Source organism: Pelodiscus sinensis, chromosome 1, assembly GCF_052426305.1.
Source record: "Pelodiscus sinensis isolate ZL-2025 chromosome 1, ASM5242630v1, whole genome shotgun sequence".
Classification (NCBI taxonomy): Eukaryota; Metazoa; Chordata; order Testudines; family Trionychidae; genus Pelodiscus; species Pelodiscus sinensis.
Genome location: NC_143052.1, coordinates 196,870,715 through 196,894,571, shown reverse-complemented (window position 1 = coordinate 196,894,571; position 23,857 = coordinate 196,870,715). Strand labels below are relative to the sequence as shown.

The following is a 23,857-nucleotide window of genomic DNA, read 5'->3' as shown; positions in this document are numbered from 1 at the left end:
ATATTAGAGGTGGGGAAGGGGAAATGTCTGTGAGTTAATAGAATTAGAGGTGATAATTGGGGAAGCTGTCTTTGTAATGTGTAAGATAGCCGGGGTCTTTGTTAAGTCTGGTGCGGAGAGTGTCGAATTTTAGCATGAATGCCAGTTCAGAGGATTCACTTTCAAGTGCAGATTTGAATGTCTTCTGAAGTAGGATGCAGGTTAGCAGGTCATTGAGACTGTGTCCTTTCTGGTTGAAATGACAAGCAACTGTTTTTTCTTTGTGATCCTGTCTAATGTCTGTTTTGTGGGCATTGATTCTTTGGCGAAGTGTCTGAGACGTTTGTCCAATGTACATAGCAGACGGACACTTTCGGCACATGATAGCATAGATTATATTTCTGGAGGCACAGGAATATGTATTCTTGATCTTGTAACTCACTTGGTTAGGCCCAATAATGGTGTCAGCAGAGTGAATATGTGGACAAAGCTGGCAGCGGGGTTTGTTGCAAGGGAAAGTACCAGGGTTGGTATTAGTGTGGTATGTCCTGTGGTTGTTGGTAAGAATCATCTTGAGATTAGGTGGTTGTCTATAGGAGACTATGGGTCTGTCTCCCAGAGCTTCTTGGAGTTTAGTGTCCTGTTCCAGTATAGGCTGTAATCTATTGATAATGTGTTGGACAGGTATAAGTTGGGAGCTGTAGGTGATGACAAGTGGTGTTCTATTGTTGGTTTTCTTGGGTCTGTCTTGTAGTAGATGGTTTCTAGGTATTCGTTTGGCTCTTTCAATTTGCTTTTTTATTTCTCCAGGTGGGTAGTTGAGGTTTATAAATGCTTGGTAGAGAACCTGAAGTTTCTGGTCTCTGTCTGTGGGATTAGAGCAGATGCGGTTGTATCGAAGGGCTTGGCTATAGATGATGGATCGTATGGTGTGTGCTGGATGGGAGCTGGAAGCATGTAGGTAACTGTATGAGTCAGTGGGTTTTCTGTAGAGGGTGGTGTCTAATTTTCCATTCTTGATTTGTACTGTGGTGTCCAGGAAATGGATCTCTCGTGTGGAATGGTCCAGGCTGAGGTTAATGGTGGGGTGTAGGTTGTTGAAATCTCTGTGGAATGTCTCCAGTGTTTCTTGGCCATGCGTCCAGATCATAAAGATGTCATCGATGTAGCGTAAGTAGAGAAGGGGTAAAAGGGGACGGGAGTTGAGGAAAAGTTGTTCTAGGTCAGCCATAAAGATATTAGCATACTGTGGGGCCATGCGTGTACCCATGGCTGTGCCGCTGATCTGGAGGTATAAGTTGTTCTCAAACTGGAAATAATTGTGGGTGAGAACCACAGGACATACCACACTAATACCAACCCTGGTACTTTCCCTTGCAACAAACCCCGCTGCCAGCTTTGTCCACATATTCACTCTACTGACACCATTATTGGGCCTAACCAAGTGAGTTACAAGATCAAGAATACATATTCCTGCGCCTCCAGAAATATAATCTATGCTATCATGTGCCGAAAGTGTCCGTCTGCTATGTACATTGGACAAACGTCTCAGACACTTCGCCAAAGAATCAATGCCCACAAAACAGACATTAGACAGGATCACAAAGAAAAAACAGTTGCTTGTCATTTCAACCAGAAAGGACACAGTCTCAATGACCTGCTAACCTGCATCCTACTTCAGAAGACATTCAAATCTGCACTTGAAAGGGAATCCTCTGAACTGGCATTCATGCTAAAATTCGACACTCTCGGCACCAGACTTGACTTAAAGACCCCGGCTATCTTACACATTACAAAGACAGCTTCCCCAATTATCACCTCTAATTCTATTAACTCACAGACATTTCCCCTTCCCCACCTCTAATATCATTAACTCACTGGCATTCACCTTCCTTTCCCCCTCCCTAAATCCCCCTTCTGTTCTGTAATGTGATTTGTCCTTTTCATGTGTGTTCATTTTTTTAAATTGTATCCTTTGGTATATATGGTTGTGACTATTTTCTTCCACTATTTGATCTGAGGAAGTGGGTCTGGCCCATGAAAGCTCATCATCTAATAAACCATCTTGTTAGTCTTTAAAGTGCTACATAGTCCTGTATTTTGTCTAGGAATGGTTTCTCAACCAGTTAGGCATCCACCTTACAGCAGCTCCATTATCTGTCTAAGTACTGAAGTTTAAGCTGACTGGTCTGTAATTCCCTGACTTGTCCTTATTTCCCTTTTTAAAGATGGGCACTATATTTTCCCTTTGCCAGTCCTCTGGAATCTCTTCCATGAGTTTTAATGATAATAGCTAAAGGCTCAAATACCTCCTCAATCAGCTCCTTGAGTATTCTAGGATGTACTTCAACAGGCCCTGGTCTCTTGAAATAATCTAACTTGTCAAAGTAATTTTTCACTGGCATTCACTATGTGAGATGTCCAATCTCTACTAATCTTTTTGTTGAAAAATGAAACAAAAACAAAAAAAGTGATTAAGCACCTTGGCCATTTCCATATTTTCTGTTCTCATTCTCCCCTCCCTGCAGTGAGCAACGGACCTACCCTGTCCTTCCTCCTGCTTCTAATGTGTTTGCAGAGTGTTTTCTTGTTGCCCTTTATGTCTCTGGCTACTTTAATTTCATTTTGTGCCTTGGCCTTTCTAATTTTGTCATGACATACTTGTATGTATTTATATTAATCCTTTGTCATTTGACCTTGTTTCTACTTTTTGTAGGTTTTTTTTTTTTTTTAAGTTCAGATCATTGGCGATCTGAAGTCAAGGTGGTCTCTTGCTGTGCTTCCTATCTTGCTATGTAAATCTTATTAAAGTGATTGGACCTCCTCGGTCCGGCATCCTCAGGAACAGAACTCGTCCCAGATGAAGGGTTTTGCAGGACCAGGAGAGGTCTTCCTGTCCCCCACAGCCACCGGCCCCTCAAAGCTCTGGCTTTGCTACTGGTCGGAGGGAAGGTATGCTCCCTCTCCTGCTGCTGGACCTGCTGTTACACGTGGGGCTTTCCGGCCCACAGAACACCTGGCCACTGTCCTCCACCAGGACTCTCTGGTCCTGCAACATCTGTGCCGGACCATAGATGTTGCTGGACCAGAGAGTCCTGGATAATTACAGGTTCAACCTGTATTACATACAAAAAAGCTATGTTAAATGAATGCTGAGTTTGCAAAGTCAAGTACTTCAAAATCAGGAAATGCCAGAACGAATGTTATTCATGCAACATTAATTTAATACCATCACAATTATGATTTATGTTGATTTTTGTCAGACATAGCATGTGAGATATCTGAGGCAGTGCCAGCTACAGAAAAATTCAGCTGAACCCCCTCAGCAATTCCATCCCATGAAACCATACTGACCAACTGAACTGTCAGGATGGTTGGAATCTAGGACTGTTAGCTGTGTAGCACAGACCTCTACCACTTGAGCTAAAAGAATGAGTGGTAGCAGTAGCAGGCTGTTATTCTATATGTGGGCCAGGCTTTAGAAAGCAACATGAGACATACTTTGCTGTGGCTTACTTAGTTATGTATACATATTGGAGAAGTTTTGGGAAACAAGAATGCTGGTGTCCATTTCTGTCTCTGGGGGAAACAGGAACTCGAGTTTCTAGGTCTTGCTCTGGAGAGAGTGTGGTTGAGTAGTTATAGAAAGCAAAGCCAAGAATATATATCTACTCCATTCGCTCTGAATTACAGTGTGGCCAAAAAGATGAAACGTGTTATGTTAAAAACCTAACACAAATTCCAAACTCTGCCAGATGTGACATTGTGCAATTTCTCAGTTGCTTTATTTGTGAAAATTCAAATGCTATTTGCTTACTCCTTAGGGGGGATGAGGCCTTCCTCGATCATAAGTGCTCTGAAAGTCACATCAACACTGGAAGTTAGAGCAGAGACTACATTACCATTTCCTCATAGCTCCCCCAAACAACAGCACCTTCCCCCAACCAAAGGGGAGAGGCGTAGCTGCTACTGGTGTAGACTCTAGCTCTGTGTCTGCCATTTAGGAGGCTTAGCGGAGGTGGAAGCACGCTCTTTGAAGATGAAATATTCAAAGATTTTACTAGACTCTGGCAGGCTTTACTAAGCATGTGCTCCGGGACGATACAATTCTTATTAACTCTGGTGGATTTCATAGGGAATATAAAACACGTATTTCTGACCGTACACTAGCGCCTTTTCAAATTTCAAGTTATGCTGCAACATGGAAGCACTGGTGCAGAGGTTTTCAAACTATAGGTTGTGACCCAGTACTGGGTTGTGGAAGGTTAGGCACTGGGTCTCATTGCTACAGGGTTAACAGAGGACCAGTGGAGTGCTAAGGCAGGCTACCTGCCTGTCCTGACACTGTAGACTGTGCTGCACCCCAGAAGTGGCTGGCTGCAGATCTGGCTCTTAGATGGGGTTGGGGGGAAGAGTGCACAGGACTCCTTGCACTGCCTCTGCCCAGAGCACTAGCTTCATATTCCCATTGGCTGGGAATCTGTTGCCAGCTGCTACTGGGGTGCAGCACGGTCTGTGGTGCTGGGAGATGCTGGAAGCTTGTCTTAGCACCCCTGCTGCACCACTGACCAGGAGCTGCTCAAGGTAAGTCCCGCCCAGCCACCACCCTGGCACTCCTTAAAGCCAGAGCTTCCTCCTACCCTCCAAAGTTCTCATCCTCAGTCCCATCCCGGAACTCTCACTCTGGTCAAATTATGTTGGGTAGCAGTCATCAACGCTTGTCTTTAACTGGGTCATGTGAAAAAAGTTTGAAAACCACTGTACTAGAGCTTTTGAAACAGGCAGTTTTATTTAATGTTATTTTTGTATTAACACTGGCAAAAACAAAGTTGCAGAGAGGTAGCCATGTTAGCCTGTAACTCAAAAAAATTAAACAATGCATGGTCCTGTAGCATCTTAGTGGCTACGTCTAGACTGGCATGATTTTCCGCAAATGCTTTTAACGGAAAAGTTTTCTGTTAAAAGCATTTGCGGAAAAGTGCGTCTAGATTGGCACGGATGCTTTTCCACAAAAGCACTTTTTGCGGAAAAGCGTCCGTGCCAATCTAGACGGGCTTTTCTGCAAAAAAGCCCCAATAGCCATTTTCGCAATCAGGGCTTTTTTGCGCAAAACAAATCTGAACTGTCTACACTGGCCCTTTTGTGCAAAAGCTTTGCGTAAAAGGACTTTTGCCTGAACGGGAGCAGCATAGTATTTCCGCAAGAAGCACTGATTTCAGACAGTAGGAAGTCAGTGTTCTTGAGGAAATTCAAGCAGCCAGTGTAGACAGCTGGCAAGTTTTTCCGCAAAAGTGGTTGCTTTTGCGGAAACACTTGCCCGTCTAGACGCAGCCAACGTGTGTCTAGACTACATCCCTTTGCTGGCAGAGGGATGCAGATTAGACAGATCAAAATTGCTAATGAAGCGGGGTTTAAATATCCCGTGCTTCATTAGCATAAAAATGGCTGCCACTTTTTTTGGCACAGAGCTTTGTCAGAGAAAAGCAGTAGTCTAGAGGCTGATCTTTCGCAAAAAAAAGCCTTTTCCGATAGATCCTGTATACCTTGTTTTACGGGGCATAAGGGAGCTACCGGAAAAGGCTTTCTTTAGCGAAAGATCAGCCACTATACTGCCACTTTTCTCTGGCAAAGCTCCATGCTGAAAAAAGTGGTGGCCATTTTTATGCTAACGAAGCACGGGTTATTTAAATCCTTGCTTTATTAGCGATTTCGAGCTGCCTAATCTGCATCCCTCTGCTGGCAGAGGGGTGCAGTCTAGACATACCCTTAGGCTGTGTCTACACTGGCATGAATTTCCGGAACTACTTAAAATGGAATACTATTCCATTTTCAGTTTTTCCGGAAAAGGAGCATCTACATTGGCAGGCTGCTTTTCCGGAAAAGCCCCTTTTCCAGAAAAGCGCCTGTGGCCAATGTAGACGCGCTTTTCCGGAAAAGAGCCCCGATCGCCATTTTCGCAATCGGGGCTTTTTTCTGGAAAAGACTACTGGGCTGTCTACACTGGCCCTTTTCCGGAACAGTGTTCCGGAATAAGGACTTATGCCTGAGTGGGAGCAGAATAGTTTTTCCAGAATAGTGGCTGATTTTGTAGAGTAGAGCATCATTGCTTTTCCGGAAATTCAAGGGCCAGTGTAGACAGCTCGCAGCTTATTCCGGAAAAGTGGCTGATTTTCCGGAATAAGTGGCCCAGTGTAGACACAGCCTTAGAGACTAACAAAAAACATAGATAGTATCATGAGCTTTTGTGGGCACAACCCACTTTCAACTGAAGAAGTGGGTTGTGCCCATGAAAGCTATATATATATATTTTTTTTTGGTTAGTCTCTAAGGTGCTACAGGACCATTTGTTGCTTAAGTTTTTTTTAAAAAACAAAGTCATTTTCACTAACCTCATTTGCAGAAACGACAACCATTTTCATTACAACATTCCAAAAATAATTCAGTCTGAGGCAGTGAGCAAGCATAGCCCAGATGGCTAAAGCACAGGAGAGTGCATTATAAGCCCCTGTTGGCAAACTATGAAGCCACCTTAACGGTAACGTCACCGTTAGCTCCACCTATAGAGGATAATCTTCAATAACAATTATCCTGGAGCTGGAGAGAATGCAGTTATCCTGAACAACTTTTCCCCTTTTCAGAAAAACCTTTTCTATCTGTGAATTTTATCAGATTATATAGCCACCAGACTAGTAGTTTAATTGACTACGTATTTTAGAGAGTTTGTATATCTGTCTATCTGTGTGGCCATCCATGGGTCTGTTTGTTCAAGAACTCCTAAACAGTCAGAACTAGGGCCACCCAATTTGGTATGCAGCTTAAGAACATAACAGCAGCCATAGTGGGTCAGACCAAAGGTCCATCTAGCCCAGTTTCTTGTCTTCTGACAGTGGCCAATGTCAGATGCCACAGAGGGAGTGAATTTACCAGGGAATCAAGTGACCACTCTCCTGTCATCTATTTCCAGCCCCTGACAAACAGAGGCTAGGGACATCATTCCTACACATTCTGGCTAATATGTATGGATGGACCCAACTTCCTTGAATTTATCTAGTTCTTTTTTGAACCCTGATAAAGTCCTGGTCTTCACAACATCCTCTGGCAAGGAGTTCCACAGGTTGCCTGGCACTGCATGAAAAAAAACTTCCTGTTGTTTGTTTTAAACCTGTTATTTATTAATTTCATTTGGCGACCCCTAGTTCTTATGTTATGGGAGCAAGTAAATATTTTTTGCTGAGCTTTTCTGAACCTTTTCCAATGCCAATATAGCCTTTTTGAGATGAGGTGACCATATCTGTGCACAGTATTCAAGATGTGGGCGTACGATGGATTTATATAGAGGCAATAAGATATTCTCTGTCTTATTCTCAATCCCTTTTTTAATGATTCCTAAAATTGTTTACTTTTTTGACTGCTGCTGCACATTGAGTAGATGTTTTCAGAGAACTAGCAACAATGACTCCAAGATCGCTCTCTTGAGTAGTTATAGCTAAATTAGTCCCCATCATTTTGTATGTATAGTTGGGATTACTTTTTCCTATGTACATTATTTTGCATTTATCAACATTAAAATTCATTTGCTATTTTGTTGCCCAATGATGTAGTTTTGAGATCCTTTTGAAGTTCTTCAGTCTTCTTTGGTCTTTAACTATCTTGAGTAGTTTAGTATCATCTACAAATGTTACCACCCCACTGTTTACACATTTAAGCTTCCTCTTATAACTTAAAGCAAGGTCAGGGTTTGGTTGTGCCAGGACAAGGGATGTGCCCGGAATTCAATTGTCTCTCATAAAATGGAAAAGGAGTGTGGTAGGAAGGACAGTTATAATGATGAATGACTGGGGGGGAGGGGGGTGAAGGGTTGGAAGCAGAAGAGGAGCAAGGGGCCACAGATGGAGATTGGGACATCTATAATCCCACAGAGCTAGCATGGAGCCGGGGGCGGAGGAGGGGAAGACAGCTATCTACTGTATATTTTAGAGAGTTTGTCTGTTTATCTACCTGATCAATCTGTAAGAATATGCAGATATATTCGCTTGCCTTTGAAGTTCACATCTCCTTTATATATATATATATGACTCTGGATGCTCTGGGGCCGGAACACCCATGGAAAAAAATACACCCCCCCCCCCCCGGCTCTGCTTGCAGCAGCTGCAGATGCCATGGACAGGTACTTTTCACCTGGTCCTAACCAGCTGCGGTGAGAGAGGACTGGGGTAATCCTCTCTCACTGGGGCAGCCTGCATACTTGAACCCTTTAGCCCCCATCCCACTACACCCCTCCCCAGAGCAATGATTTAAATGAAAAAAAAAACAAAACTTAAATTAAGGACCTGAGTAATGTGGCGTAAATCTTCTAGTTACTTTATAAAATATTTTAGAATATACTGGATATGAGAGGTGCTATGTAGAGCTAAAATCTTTTCTTTTAGAGGTGCTTGTTACTATTGGAGATAAAGTTTTGAACCCATGAAGGAACTTACTATAAACACCTATTAGCTTGCATTTGGAGACTGAAATGCATTGCACATGTTCTCAAACATGATGGAATTTATTTTTAAATAAAGGACTCGTGGATACTTTAGCTCAAAAATGTGAAGCCATGACGGAATCGTTCAGAATATTATTTTTTTCCTGGTTTAATTATAATATTGTATTAGAATAATATACCCCACAAAACTGAGCTCAATGCCCTGTTAACACACACACGTCCACTTCTGCTCTAGCCAAGGGGTGCTCAACCTTGGCCCTGCCCCCACTCCACCCTTTCTCCCAAACCCTTCCCCTGTCTCTTCCTGCCCCATCTCTTTCTGCCCCTGCAGTCCTCCCACTCCCTTTCAGAGCCTCTAAACAGTGTGAAACAGCGGTTTTGTGGCAATGGGAAATGCTGAGAGGAAGGGGGTATAGTAGATCAGCAGGACTGCTAGGGGCAAGAAGTGTTGGTGCGAGCGGGATGGGGAGGGGAACATGGCTGCTGGTGGGTGCTGAGCAATTGCTAATTTTTCTCCATGGGTGTTCCAGCCCCAGAGCACCCAGAAAGTTGGCGCCTATGGCTGGACATATATATAAATAAAAGAGATGGGCACTTTAAAGGCAAGTGGATATATCTGCATATTCTTGATGGTTGATCAAATAAATGCCTGTACAATTTCACAGAAGAGAATGCACTGATGCAAAAACTTTCCATTGTCATCAATAACTTTTGTAAATCTTTTCTCCCACGGCCCCCCCTTCATGTTCTTGCGGGGAAAAACCCCCTAGATTTTAAATGATACATTTAATTTAGCTTAGAAAATGTAGCTTAGGTTCACAAGTTCAGTGGTAAAACTTGAATCATGCATTTTTAGTGTAAAAAAATAGTTATGGGAAGTTCCTTTATCCTTTTAGGAGGGAAAAAAGTTATAAGTTTTGAGACACACAAGCCTAGGTTTGTACTGCTGAATACTCTGAGAAATATTTATACACTAATTAAAAAATATCAAAATGGCATTCCTAGACAGTAAGGGTATGTCTACACAGCAAAGTTTTTTCAAAGTAAGTTTACCAGCATCTACACAGCCAAACCACTATTTCAAAATTAATTCGAAATAGTGGAGCGCTTATTTCAAATTTGGTAAACCTCATTCCATGAGGAATAATGCCAAATTCAAAATAGCTATATTGAAATAAGTGCTTTGTAGACATTTATTTCGAACTAGGGGGCCTGCAGTCTTCCCAGGGTGCCCTGGTGGCCACTCCAGCCTCAACCAAGAAGACTCCTCTCCCTCCCCCCTCCCCGGGAGCCCTTAAAGGGGTTGACTCTGGCCATAGTGCCTGTGCCAGCTCCAAGCCTGCCAGCCCAGAGCCAGCAGTCACTGCCCCTGACCCAGTGGCCCCAAAACATGAGCCACCAAGCCACAGGCAGCGAGCCCTCCACCACTCCCCAGGACCAGTTTTCCAGTTCCCAGGAGCCTGCCAGGGCCCGGAGAAGGTGGGCGCTTTCCTGGTCCAGGGTGGATATCATGGACCTTATTCAGGTTTGGGGGGGATGCCCCCAACGACCATGATCTCTGCACTAGATGGAGGAACGTAGCCATCTATGGCAGAATAGCTGCCAGCCTGGACACCAAAGGCCACATGTGAATCCAGGAGCAGGTTCGCATGAAAATCACGTTGGTCCAGCAAGACCCACAACCCTGAGCTTCCCCTCCCCCTTCTTCCCTTTGCTTCCCCCTTCCAGCTCCCTCCTCCAAGGTTTCCCCCTCCCCTCTCCCACCCTTTCTTCCCCTCTCCCACCTCCTTTCCCCAGTCTCACCAGGGTTTCATTCCCCCCACCTCCAGCTTTGTTAAATTAAGAGCATTTGTGTTCATGAAGATACGTGTATTTTATTTGACATCAGGAAGGGGGTTAGGAAGGGGTAAGTGGAAGGACGTGAGGGAGGAATGAGGCACAAGTCCCCAGGAGGACAAGCCAGGGAGGCTCTCAGGGTGGAAGCTCTCCTGCAGGGCCTCCTGGATACTGACAGCCCCCCGGCGGACTCCCGGATGGCAGCCTGCGGAAAGTGCAGCCAGGCTCGCAGCAATGCGTCCATGAGAAGCACCAGAGTGCCCAGGGGAGCTCTGGCTCCATGTTGCAGAGTGCTGTGGTGTCCCAAGTGAGGGCAACCAGAGCATGCAGAGACAAAATGCTTTGCTGTCCCTCATCAAGGTAGGCAAGCAAGCAGGGAAAGCTGAGAACCGGCTGTCTGGGGGCGGGGGCGGGGAGAAAGGGGGAGAGGGTCCCTTTAAGCACAGGCCTCAGATAGCCTTAGGCAGCAGCCACACAAAGTAAGCCCTGACCTGATGCCCTGCCGGACCTGGTTTTGGCCGGCCTCAAATGCGATTCAGCGTCCACTCAGTGTGGACGCGCTATTTTGAAATAGCAAAACGCTATTTCGAAATGCATTTTGTGTGTATACATGTTATTTTGAAATAACTTATTTAAATAAGATATTTCGAAATAAGGATGTTAGTATACCTAACAGACAGATTACTGTGCACTGTTCAATTGAAACAAGACATATTCACATGTAATCACAGAAAGAAGGTGGAGCTTAAGGAGCTTTAAGATGACATCTCACAAATACAGTTTTCATTATTCAACTCTTAAGCAGACGAGACATTATATATAAAGGATCAGGCACTTACCCACATATATTCAGGATAATCAGACAAACATTTTAATCCCTTAATAACTGTATCTCTGTCTTCCTCCCATTTCCTCTTGCAGAAAACGATCTCAAGGAAGTACCACGTCCAACCAATCAAGGGCACATACAAGAGTTCTTTCTTTGCAAGAACTTTGGAACTCTGGAAGAAACCCCACCCAATAACATGTGATTATTTATATATGTCAGATCTAAACAAAAGCAATACGACTGGGATTTTCAGGAGTGCTCAACATTAGCATGGCTCTGACCAAACTAAAGTCAATGGGAGGTCTTTAGAAAATCCCACTACAAAAAATGAACAAGCAAACCAACCAACCACAGTAGTTCTATATTAAATCAAGATGAAGGGAAAGTTTACGGAATCACTCACCCCCAACACTCCAAAGCGTTCAGTCATGGTCCAACCACACAAGAAGTCAATTTCAAAGTTGTGATTCAAGATGATGATGACATGTTCTTTTCCAAATTTATCCACTGTGGCCTGGTCTGAGAATAAAGTACATTCTGTGCCTGACCACCATTCCAGCAACATTACTAACTCTGAATAATATGGGTGGGAAGGGAGGAAAAAAGACACAGGTTAGGTGTAATGCTTAACTCTATCACATTTAATACCATCTGTCCAGCCCAATCCTATTCCAAACTTTTCTAGGCCACTCTGTTAATCACCTTTTTAATCCATCCTGCAGCTATTGATGATTTACAATATAGTTATATAGTTCTGGCCCGGCCATCCCATATAATCGGTTAACCAGTTAACTAATTAAACAGGATTTTACATCCTTATACTAATGTAACTTTGCACTTCGGTTTTGTTTCATAAGGCCCTGGTGGGATGAGTTGGAACAGTGTCTATGTGTAGGATTCTCCACTTGGTGGTCACAACCCAACCTGTCCTTCCCTTATTGTTAAATGGGATGGGATTCAATTTTGATTCTAACTAGACACAAGGCAGACTTGGAGGGGTCTGAGAATGGTGGGGGGAGGGGAAGAGAACACTCGGAAGGGTCTGAGAAGGGGGGGGGGGGGGGAGAGAACAAATATTCCGTGTTAATCAATGAGGGGCTAGATTCTCCAGGACTGATTATCTCAGTTGCTTTTCTTGTCAGAGCCACAAGCCTATTCACTTTTTTAATTTATTCAAGGTCCCTTTAGGGGCTTGAGGAGACTAATGTAACTTGTACGTCAAGTCTGACTCCTTCCTGCTGTGATTTAAAGTAGGGAGGAAATGAGAATATCAACAGGGATGCATAATTTATTACTACAGATTTCTCTCAAACCTGGTCAAACCTATTTTCAAAGTTATGAAATACAGCAAATAAGTGCATTTTTGGTAGCTTCAGTGAGGAAGATTTATTCACAAACTGCTGGCATACTTTAAACTACTCCCACGCTAATTTATATATTAATGGGCAAAGTTATAGAATGATCTTGCTATCCTGTGGAAAAAATCTTAGCCACTGTTGAGATCAGTAAAACTCTTATTGCATCATCCATATAAAGAATTAAACAGTCAAATATTTATGACACACAGAGTAAAACCCTGTTCTATTGCTACACAATTTCAGAAGCAACTGTGTAGGGGATTCAATATAATTTAACTCCTAGAACACACTTCACTGTAGCTGTTACCCTCTCTACTCCATGTTTTTTCAATCTTATCCACTCATTTAGGTCTTGTCATATTCCAAATTACAAGGTTTTCAAGAAACAGACTTTCTGCATGTGTTCACTGCAAATAGCATAATGTGGCCTTAATCATTGTGTGCTCCACAATGCAAATAGCACCACCACTCCCACTATAGCAGGTCTGCAGCCAGATCAAGTCCAGTATATATGAACAGCAAGAAATGGGGGTATGCCACTAAGTGGACCCACAACTCGTGGAACTGTCCTTGGATTTAATATCTTTGGGGCTCCAGTTACTGGAGTATTGTTCAGTGACTTCAGTGTGTTGTTCCACAGAATCAATTCTTAATCCTGCTGACTTGTCAATAACTTGCTCCTTTATGCAGCCAAAAATGAATTTTATTATGCTAGACACGGAACAAATTGCCTTTCTATCACTTTCTGGAGATCAATGTTATTACAACTCCTCTATCTAACTCTACTCAATGCTCTTAAAAATCTCCCTTAAAAAACAAACATGGAGGCTGTGCCTAAGCTGTCCTCTACAAAGAGAACAAAAATTCAACAAAGCCAGACATGGAGGCACTGGTGTGAAAGCATACCCACTATTTACTCTGAAATATTTGTGAGAGATGTTTTTCCGGGCACTCATATTGAGATGTGAGAGTTGGGGAACAGCAGAGTTACTACCAGGAAGGAGATTGTCCTTGATAAGTGCTCTGAATGGGGCTTTTATTTCTTTTGGTGATTTTTTTTAAAGGGCTCCAGATATTTAGTCTCAGACTGATCCTGTCAAAACTATGGCTTATTCTCTGAAATTTTATTTGTTGTTTACATCACGGTTTGGATATTTACTCTGCCTGCCTGCAAGCCAACAAGATTTTATTTTAACAAAAACAAAAACAAAAACAAACAAAAAAAGCAAGTGTATAATTTAAGTCCAACTCCTTGCAGATTTTAGAGCTTCAGCTTGCCAGAGGAGGGGCTCTTTAAATGACAATCATCCAGAAACAAAGAAAGCCAGAGAGTGTTTGAATACATCTATCTACTACTCGGAAGTGCAAAACACTGTAGTTTCAAGATACCAAGATTTTATTTCTTCAACCGGACTAAACTAAATATACTGCCCTATTAAGAAGCATGAGTCACTTAAAGGAGTAATGACACAAATTGCCCCGAGATAAAGAATTCTCTTCATAAATTACATATACTCTGAAGTGTTTTATCTTTGTAGGGAACCTGACAAACTCCAGCACTATCACAGGCAACTGGTATTCACAGAAGCACCATACTAACCATTTTAGTTAAGGCCAGGTCTATCCTTACCCTGAGATTGGCCTTTTAGGGTTTGATTTAGCAAGTCTAGTAAGGACCCTCTTAATTGATTACTGATGGCACACCCATTGACCCCAGTACTCCATGGCATCGCAAGGAGTAAAGGAAGTCAACAGGAGAATTTCTCCCATCAATCTTCTGCAGTGAGGAAGCCACACAAATTCAACGTAAGGTATGCCAACTCCAGCTACATTATTCTCGTAGCTGGTGTTGCGTATCTTAGCTCAACTTTCTTGAGTAATGTAGACCTGGCCTCAGGTGTGTTAGAGCAAAAGAGTCAAGCCTTCTGAAATTAAGCACATGTGTAAATAACTTCCTCTCCAAATAATCTTCCTGATTACATATATCACAGCTAGTAAGTTTTAGTGGAAAAAAAAAATAAAGGTAATTAATGTTTCACTGGTGGGAAAAAAGCAACCAAATAACCCAAAAATAAAAAACCAAACCCCCCAACCCCAAAATTGAGACACTTTTCTAAATTCATGACATGGGGCAACAAACAGGTCAAAACCCTGAGTTGATAATGCAGTAGCTTTAATTCCAAAGCATGGCTGTACTTTGAAAAGTGATTCTGTAAACATGGCATTGAGGTGTTACATATTTACTCTCTCTCAGTAATTCCACATCAAAGAGGTTTTTTTTTGGGGGGGGGGGAGGGGAGGATTAACTAAATGGCAACTGTCACAATTTCAGGGGACCTACACCTGTATCCCCCCCCCCAACATCCACTCCAGAGTGTCAATCAGGTGTCAGAAAAGATAGTTGTTCCATAGCTAATGTTCTTCAAGATGCATTGCTCATGTCCATTCCACAATAGGTGGGTGCGCGTGCCACATGCACCGATTCTAGACTCCTGGCTTTCAATGCCCAGCAACCAAAAAGGACTTTTGTGGGCCTACCTCCCTGTGTCCAAGGCATGTGAGCACCTCACTGGCGAATGCTGGTGGAACATTCCCTGAGACAGAGAATGGGCACCTGCGCAGAGGTTCCAAAGTGGGTTTTCCCTTAGACCTGGGAACTGCGAAAGCTGGTGTGGGTGGCACTGCAGTGTCAACATAGTTTGCATGGCCTGCAGGGTATCCAGCGTTGATGGGACACCTATCTGTTGAAAGCCCTCACTGCTGTCCAGTGCAGCAGGCCTGGCCCAGGGTGGGCTATGCTGCTCGACTTGAGCTGGTGCCAAAGACCCCAATGGAAGAGTTGAACTGCTCAACGCAGGCTCTCCTCTGGCCTTTTCTTTTCCCTATGGGAGGCAGGAGATCTTCCCCTCACAAACTTCTTAGACTTCGTGGAGGTAGCCAGGGGGCAGGGGAGATTAGTGCCGCTGCACGATAGCACTGGTGTGGCCTTCTGCCCTGATGCTGTGGTGCTTGGTCCCGAGTTGGACCTTTGCTCTGGTGCTGGTGTTAATGCCGACTCCATCAGGAGTGCCCCAAATTAATGTCCCTCTCCCTCTTTTTTTCTGGGTTCGGATGACTTACAAATGCAACACTTGTTGCTGACAGGTTCTTTTCTCAGACACCTTAGGCAGTCGCTATGCGGATTGCCAATGGGCATGGGACACTTCTCGCGATCACATGAGATTCAGGCATGCCCTGTCAAGAGGCAAAGTCCCATTTGGGACAAACTAACTAATTCTAACTCACTGTAAACTAGAAGGGGATAACTATAACTACAAAGTATTTTATAAGAAACGAGGCTGTCAGGCAGAATGACCAACAACCCTAGCACAAGGCAGCAGAAAGTTCCAGCACTATCACTGGCGGCAAAGAGGAACTGAAGAAAGAGGAAGCCTGTGGTACCCCTATACCATGCCATGTGCACATCACTCCAGAGGTCGCCAGAGCCACTTCCCTGTGGATACTTCTGAGGGAAAAACTTCTGGCACCAATGCATGTGGCAAGCATGCACACTTAACATGGAATGGGCATGAGCAAGCACTCAAAGAACTCCTGCTACTACCTGTCTGTCTCTTCACAGGGACCCTTGTCCCACTCCATTCTGATCAGCAGTTTTAAGGCGGTACAGACCCCTGTCTTACACCAGCAAGCCTGCTAACAGCCAGTGGTTGGGTGCTTTCTCTCTGAGGACTATGACAGGTGTGGTTTACCAGTAATCCAAACCGTTCTTTCTAAGCAGGGACATTTATTCTTAAGGAAAAAGTTTCACAGAGAAAATGTATTAAAAAATCAGAGTTAAACCTATACTAAACATATGAGGTAACAGCCATCGGCCTTATGGGGCCAAAGTGCTTTCAATCCTTCAACCAGCCTGGGCCCCTTCGACAAAAGTTAAGGTTGGCTTATTGGTTCAGAAAGATGGCACTACGTCACTTCAAATTCAGCCTGTGTATACCAAGAGCTCTTTCTTGGTTTGAGCCTCTGGAAAACCCACTTTGAACCAGAGTATGCAAAACACTTCAGGGAGGTACCACAATAGAACTCTTTATTCTCGTTGACTCGCCTTAATCTCTCCATCACTGTTCTTAATTCCTAAAGGAGCAATAGTAACCCTCCTCCACAGAGGAGAACACATTCATAATTCAATAGACAGAAACTGCAAGGTGTTTCAATATCTGTCACAGTAATTCTGCATATGCCAAGATGGAAGTTTGAATCCATCTTTGTTTTTCCTGTTCTCTCACTATCACCAGTTATCCAAAAATCACCGGAGATGTATTCACCTGGAATCCCATCGGTCCTACAATAACACATCTCAGTCTCATGACACAATTGTCCTAGATAAGCATTACAATATTACGAATACCTCATAAAACCAAGAAAAAAAATTACAAAGCGCAAAGCTAGACTGAATGGTTTTTGCAGAAATTGCTTTTTTAGAAGTTATCTTTAAGCTGAAAACTGGCACGAGAAACACCAGCTTAAAAGAAACATTTCTAAGTAAATTGTCAGTGATTAAAACCAATGAGGAAGAATTGAATGCTAACTATAGCTCAATTCCTAAAATACATTAGTATTCTTTATTGATGTTATAAATGGCACCACTTGCCCTGGTAGGTTTATAAGGCTATGTTACTTTCTTCATTATAAACCACAATTAAACTGAATGTTCTGTCAGTTTTTCCATTACAGGCCATTAGCACTGTTAAAACCTAAGTCCTATTTATACCGTACACCCTAAGGTTCATCGTTTAATTTCTCACATATTTTAAATGTATATATAGTACGGGGTGGCAAAACTTATTGGCCCTCCCACCTGCATAAACAATCTTCAGAAGTTTGAGAGCTAAGGTGTGTCTGCCAGTGGCTGTGGCTTCAGTAACTGAAGAGGTTCCTGTCAGGGCTTGGGGCTTCAGACATGCTCTTACTGAAGTCCCAAGTCATGCCAAGTGTGAAGCCCTGGACTCCTCTCCCTTCTGGGCAAAAGTCCCTACTCCACTACCCCACTGCAAGGCAGAGGGCCTGAGCTCCCCTCCATCTGATAGGTAGAGAATAGGGGGCAGCAGGGAGGGCTCTGCGAGCTGCACTTACTGCACATGCGGTAAGAGAGCCACATGTGAATTGCCAACCAGTTTGGCCTCCCCTGGTATAGCAGGCTTCAAGCTAGCACATTACATACTATAACTAGATTGCACCTAGGATCTTACTCAACTGCTACATTCCTTTTTGGAGCATAAGTATATGGTATTTTCAGTATAGCCAATAGATGGATATAGACATTTCAAAATATAATCTGATTTTAACTATTACACAGTGGATAATTCTCAATACTTAATTGATATTAGCTTCTCGTATAAGCTAAGAGCCTAAATTTGCAAATCAATCCTTGATGACACAGGAAGGCCATTCTTTCAGACAAGACCATATAACTACTTGAGTGAATAAAGGTTTGCAGGGCTGTACTTTGACATAAAGAGGACAGTGACTATTTTTAAAAAGTATTTTTGAAATATCCTCCCCTCCTAAGCTTGAAAACAGTTTTTTTCTGGCAGTTTTCTTTGCCTCCTCTACTATTTGATGTATATTTTTGGCATTATAGAGAAGGGATAATGGAACAGAGGGGACCTGGGGCTATGACCCCTCCAGTTTTTACCCAGCGTACGGACAAATGATGAAGGAAGCAGGTGGGAAGGAGGGGGACAAAGAGCCTTGTGGGGGGGAGGGGAAGAGGCAATGCAGTGGCAGGGCCTCAGGAGAAGAGGCGGCACATGGGTAGGGCTACAGTTGGGCACCAGTGCCCCCCCCTTTCTTTTAGGAAGCTTCCGCTGCTACTTCTACAGAGTATATTTGTTTATAATATTTTTGAGCTCATAATTTTTTTTAAGCACTAACATCTAATGTTAGAGGTCTAAATCCCTATTGAGGGATCTACCTTAGTAGTCTAATTTTCAAGAGTGCTGAGCACCCAGCAACTTGCACTAAAGTAAACAGCTCTTTTTGAAAATCAGGCCACTGAGGTAAGTGCCTAAATATGGATTTAGGCATCTAATGTTAAACACTCATATTAGAAATTGTGCCCCCTACTAAAGAGGGAACAAAGTCCAGTGAGAGAACAGCGTTGTTAGATTGGAGGAAGCCAATGAAAGAAGGGAGGTTTTGGGTGGGTTATGAAGGAGAGCAACATAGTACCATTCACAGAACCAAACACAAGCGATGGTGGGAGAAAAGGCAGAGTTACTTGTGACAGGAGACAAGCCAGGCAAAACAAAGGGTACAAGCAGAGGAAGAGTGTGTCCTCTTAATGCTGCATCAACAGGGATTTCTGCATGGAATCTAGAAGATATTTATAAAAGACGACAACAGTACCGGTAATTTCCCATGTGGCAGGGCAGCAGGGGGTCTCTGATGGGCTCCTTTTAGGAGTGTCAATGAAGTCACAAGTGTGTTGCTCATCTGACACAATGCCCTTTTCCACTAGGTTTCAGGATTTACCAAAACCCTACTCAATTTTTTTAAAGCCTGATCCCCACCAAAGTATACTCACGGCTCCAGAGCGAATAGGCAAGGCGACAGTTTACTCGGCGATAAAACTGCTTGTTTATAGGCCAGAGGATTAGCGTGCATAGTTGGACGAAGTTAATGATCAACCCACTCACAACGAAGACAAACCCAATGAGAAGATGAACTATAAACTGAGTCTTCAAAAATGCAATTAAGCCCATGATAACCGCTTAGTAGGCCTTGCAGGGTCCTTCGCTCAGAATAACTGTCCTGAAAGAGAGAGAGAGAGAGAATAGAAAATAAAGATACTAGGGATGTAAAAGTGTCATTGATTAACTAATCAACCGAAAGCAAAAGCTTATAGGTTAATGCTTTAGATTACTCATATCTCCCCCACCCCACTTGCCAGTGCATTTTTTAGCAGCCTAGCCAGCAACCCAGCTCAGTTTTGGCTCACATGGTGTCTGGGAACTCAGACCACCCACTAGACAGGGGCTGCTGCCACCCGGCATTCCTGCCTCTTTATGAGAGGCAGCAACATAGGGTGACAGCAGAGGTCCACAAGGGGAGCTGGGTTTTAAATGGGCTCCCCTTGCAGACCATATCCCACCTGGCACCCCATGGTGCTGTCTCTGATACAAAGGCAGCAGTGCAGAGTGGCAGGGGTCTTCTCAGGAGTGAGGCCAGAGCACACAGGCTGCCAGCCTCGCCCCTGGGAACTATAGAATAGTCGACTAATCAATAAGAATCATGAGGTTATTCAATTAACCAATATTTGACATCTCTAAAAGATACCAGCTTTTGGAAAAGAAATTTAGGAAAGTGTTATTTCTCTGTTTGACTGTAACAGGAGGATAATCACCAGTCTCCAGGCCTCTTTTCAGGTCTTTTTGTGTAGTGGGACAATCATTATTTGGACAATAATGCAAATCACCCCGAGTAAGAATCTTATTAAACAGAATTTTTAACCACTTGAGAAAAATTATTCCGACCACTGCGGCTGACTACCACCTCTTTTCACACAAAGTCCAAGTAACAAGGCTGTGTGATCAGACCAAAAAAAATTATATACAGGCAGTCCCCGAGTTACGCGGATCCGACTTACGTCAGATCCGCAGTTACAAGCGGGGCCCTCCCTCTCCCTGGTCTCCAGCAGACCAGGGAGAGGAAGCAAAGCAGCGGAACATGCGGGCAGCAGACAGCCCAGATGCGTCTGGGCTGTCAGCTGCCCGCGTGCTCTGCGGCTTTGCTCTGCTTTGCTCCCCGTCCTCCTGGTCGGCAGACCAGGGGGACGGGGAGCAAAGCAGAGCAAAGCCGCGGAGCCTGGGGTTCTTAAGTTGAATCTGTATGTAAGTCAGAACTGGCGTCCAGATTCAGCCGCTGTTGAAACTGATCAGTTTCAGCAGCGGCTGAATCTGGACGCCAGTTCCGACTTACATACAGATTCAACTTAAGAACCTACAGTCCCTATCTTGTACGTAACCCGGGGACTGCCTGTATATCAATCCCCAGTCTGTGACCAGGCTGCATGCACTGTAGCACCTCGACAGCTGCTTGTTCCTGTCTGAACTGGAATATTGACTATTGCCCCCTGAGCCAAATGTGTGGTGTGCTTAGGACATGTACTGATGTAAGTGTGGATCCACTGACCCCTTCATGGCCTGCCCCCAAAGCTTTTTCACCACACTGACCTATTTAAAACAAGAACTAAAGGCAGAAGCATACAGTATGGTGGCCATGCTCTTTATCTGCTTTGTCTAAAAAGTGGGGCTATGGCTCATCTACTGGATGGGTCCTTCCCATTTAAATATTTTGGAAAAACAGTGCTGCACTAGGAGAAGCAGTGTGGTCCAGCATACTAAGAATGGAAATGAATAGAACCTCAGAGTTATGAATACCTGGGAATGGAGGGTTGTTTGCAACTCTGCAATGTTTATAACTCTTAACAAAATAATATAGTTTTAACATATACGGCCACTGAACATTGAATCAATACAGCTTTGAAACTTTATTATGTAGAAGAAAAATGCTGCGTTCCCTTTTTTAGTCATTTGTTTTAACACAGTACTATCTTTTTGTCTTTGCCTGATTGCATATTTCCAATTCCAAATGAGATGTCTGGTTGATTGGTCAGTTTGTAACTCTGGTGTTCATAACTCTATAGTCCTACTATATTTCCCAATTCTAATTCTAGCTCCTAGGCAGTTCAGTTATCTTCTCCTTTTCTCTGCTTTGGGACCCAGGAACTCCTCAATGCCAACTGCAAGAAGGATACAGGAACTTTCCAGTATGTACATTTTGGTCCACCAAAGAACATCATGAAAGGCTTAAAAGGAAAGCTACTGTCATATTTAGCCTTAATAGTGTTGAGTTATATGTGCAGACATTATGTAAGAAGTTATGGCTAGGCATGGGAACTAGGGATGCAGGGGGTACTGCGGCACCCATGGGCTCCCAGCCTAGCACCCACGCTCCTGACAGCTTCCTTCATGTTGAGGGCTCTGCTCCTAGTAGGGTTGTCAGATGGTTTCAACAAATATACCGGACACACTTGACTTTACATCACAATCTACATTACATCTTATTTGAAAAATACCGGACATTTATATTTTCTCATTTCTATTTTCTCAATTTGTTTCCCAAACAGAAAACTCAAATATTGGACTGTCTAGTTCAAAACCGGACACCTGGCAACCCTGGCTGCCAGCCAAATATGCTGGGGTCTCAGTTTGAGCTCCGTACACCAGAGGCCTCTGCTCTCTGCCCCATGCCTAGGCTCCTGGCTAATAGCTCCTGGTACTGGGGCTTTGATCACAGCTTCAACTAGAGGCAGACAGCTTAACACCTCCACTCTTAAAAATGTTCCCGCACCACTGAAGTTACGTTTGTACACTGAATTTGTTTTAAAGTCTGTATCAAGGTATTAGTCACCAGCAACAGTGAAAAATGGATTTTTCTCCAGGCAGGAGATAAGAAATGGATATTTCTCTGTCACAATGTAAATTAAGCTCTGTAACCTAACAAAAAGGATGCACATTTATTTACAAATTCACCAGAAAAGGAGAACACAGGAAAAACAAGCCACAGAGAGAGTTACCCTGGTTGTGTGCAAAAGACAATGAACTTTAGGATTATTTCTAAAAGGCAGTCTTTGCCTGATTCTGCCAACATTTATGCATAGGAATAATTTTACATCCCATTGAATTCAGTGAGCAAAGTCACTAGAAAATGAATGGCTGATTTGGACCCATGGGGGCAGATGAATAGGAGGGGGAGAAAGGAGAAGTACTGAGGCTTGGTGAGAGGCTGACACCTGGCTCCAGTGGGGAAGGAGGCCCTCCAGGGTTTCTACCTGATCCTGGGCCCCATTGCAGCCTAATCATGGACCTTGTAGCAGCAACTCCAGTCCCTCTGGATCCTTCTCCCTGCTTCCCAGCCCTTGTGGTGGCCTGCTCCACACTCTGGGTCCTGCTCTTGTTCCCCCTCCCCCACTATGTGAAGTTTATACAAGGGTAGAACCCCCACAATATTTCCATTGTGAGGGCATTAGCTCACTTGACAAATGGTTAATGGTGATGAAATGCTTTGAAAATGTAAAGTAGGGATGTTAAATATCAGTCAGTTGAATAGCTGATTAACCTCATGAATTCTTATTAGTTACTCGACTATTCTATAGTCCCTGGGGGTGGGGCTGGCAGCCAGTGCGCTCTGGCCCCACTGCCGAGGAGCTCCCTGCCACTCCATGCTGTATCAGAGACAGCAGCGTGGGATCCCAGGCAGGAGCTGGTCCATGAGAGGAGCCAGTTTAAAAACCAGCTTCCCTTGTGTACTGGTTGCCTGCCACCCTGTGCTGCTGCCTCTGTATCAGAGGCAGCAGCATGGAATGGCAGCAGCCCCTTTATGGGGGGTGGGGACAAAGAGGAGGGAATGAAGGTCTGAGCTCCCGGACCCAGTGCGAGCTGGAACTGAACCATGCTGCCTGCCCACCTGGCTCCTAACAGCGGCCGATATAGGGCAGGGCGAGTGGGGCGGCTGCTTTGGGCCCCGCGCTTCAATAGGGCCCCGCGCATGCGCTACTACCTGTCGGTTGTGGCCGTGGTGCATGCGCGAAATTGTGCTGCCCTGGGCTCTGCAAATGTCTCGTCCGCCCCTGGCTCCTAATACACTCTAAATGCAGAGCTGCAGCAGGAATAGGTCCCAGACCCAGCACAAGCCAGGACTGAGCTGGGCTGCTTGCCTGCCCAGTTCCAAATACACTTTAAATGCAGAGCCGCAGCAGGGGTAGGTCTCAGACCTGACACAAACCGGGGCTGAGTCAGGCTGCTGGCCAGCCTGATAAAAAAAAAAATGTATTGGCAAGGGGGCGGGGGGGAGAGGAGGAGTACATGTAGTCTATAGCATTAACCGATAAGCAAAAGCTTATCAGTTAATCTACTAAACTATTACATCCCTAATGTAAAGTGCTAAGCAAAAATATTTTAAAATTATAATTCCCTATGATTAAAAAAAAAGACTACAGCCAAAAACCGATGAAGCATCTTCATTTTTCACTCTCTAAATTTGTGCTGCTATTTATAATTCTCCAGCATTTGTACTAAGGATCCTGGTTTCCTGATTAACACAAACTAGTGCAACTCCTACTTGTCAGGTGCTTCCTTCAGATCCCTAGAATATGTCTTATTGCCTCCTGCACTGTAAATAAGCTGAGAGGGGTTTAATTTTCCTGCCATATGTACATTTGGAAACATAATAGAGGAAAGGGAGAAACATGTCAAATTGACCAGTTCTAGCTATCTTAGATTTTTACATAGTGACTATCATGCTATT

The 23,857-nt window shown here is 43.9% G+C and overlaps 1 protein-coding gene across 6 annotated transcripts in view; it reads right to left on the bottom strand.

Annotated features, from left to right (window-relative positions):
• The window catches only part of AGPAT3 (1-acylglycerol-3-phosphate O-acyltransferase 3), a 140,132-nt gene that overhangs the window by 19,419 nt on the left and 96,856 nt on the right, over nt 1–23,857 (bottom strand). For 4 of the 6 annotated variants that reach the window (XM_006137884.5, XM_075912563.2, XM_006137886.5 and 1 more), the window contains exons 2-4: nt 19,074–19,300; nt 11,536–11,705; nt 11,143–11,304 (exon numbers count right to left, since the gene is read on the bottom strand). In XM_006137884.5, coding sequence (XP_006137946.1) covers nt 11,143–11,304; nt 11,536–11,705; nt 19,074–19,251 — 510 coding nt within the window. In that variant the 5' untranslated portion in view covers nt 19,252–19,300. Of the gene's footprint in view, nt 1–11,142; nt 11,305–11,535; nt 11,706–19,073; nt 19,301–22,417; nt 22,541–23,857 lie in introns of those variants that run through there. The other 2 variants (XM_025178881.3, XM_075912601.2) reach the window with 2 other exon arrangements.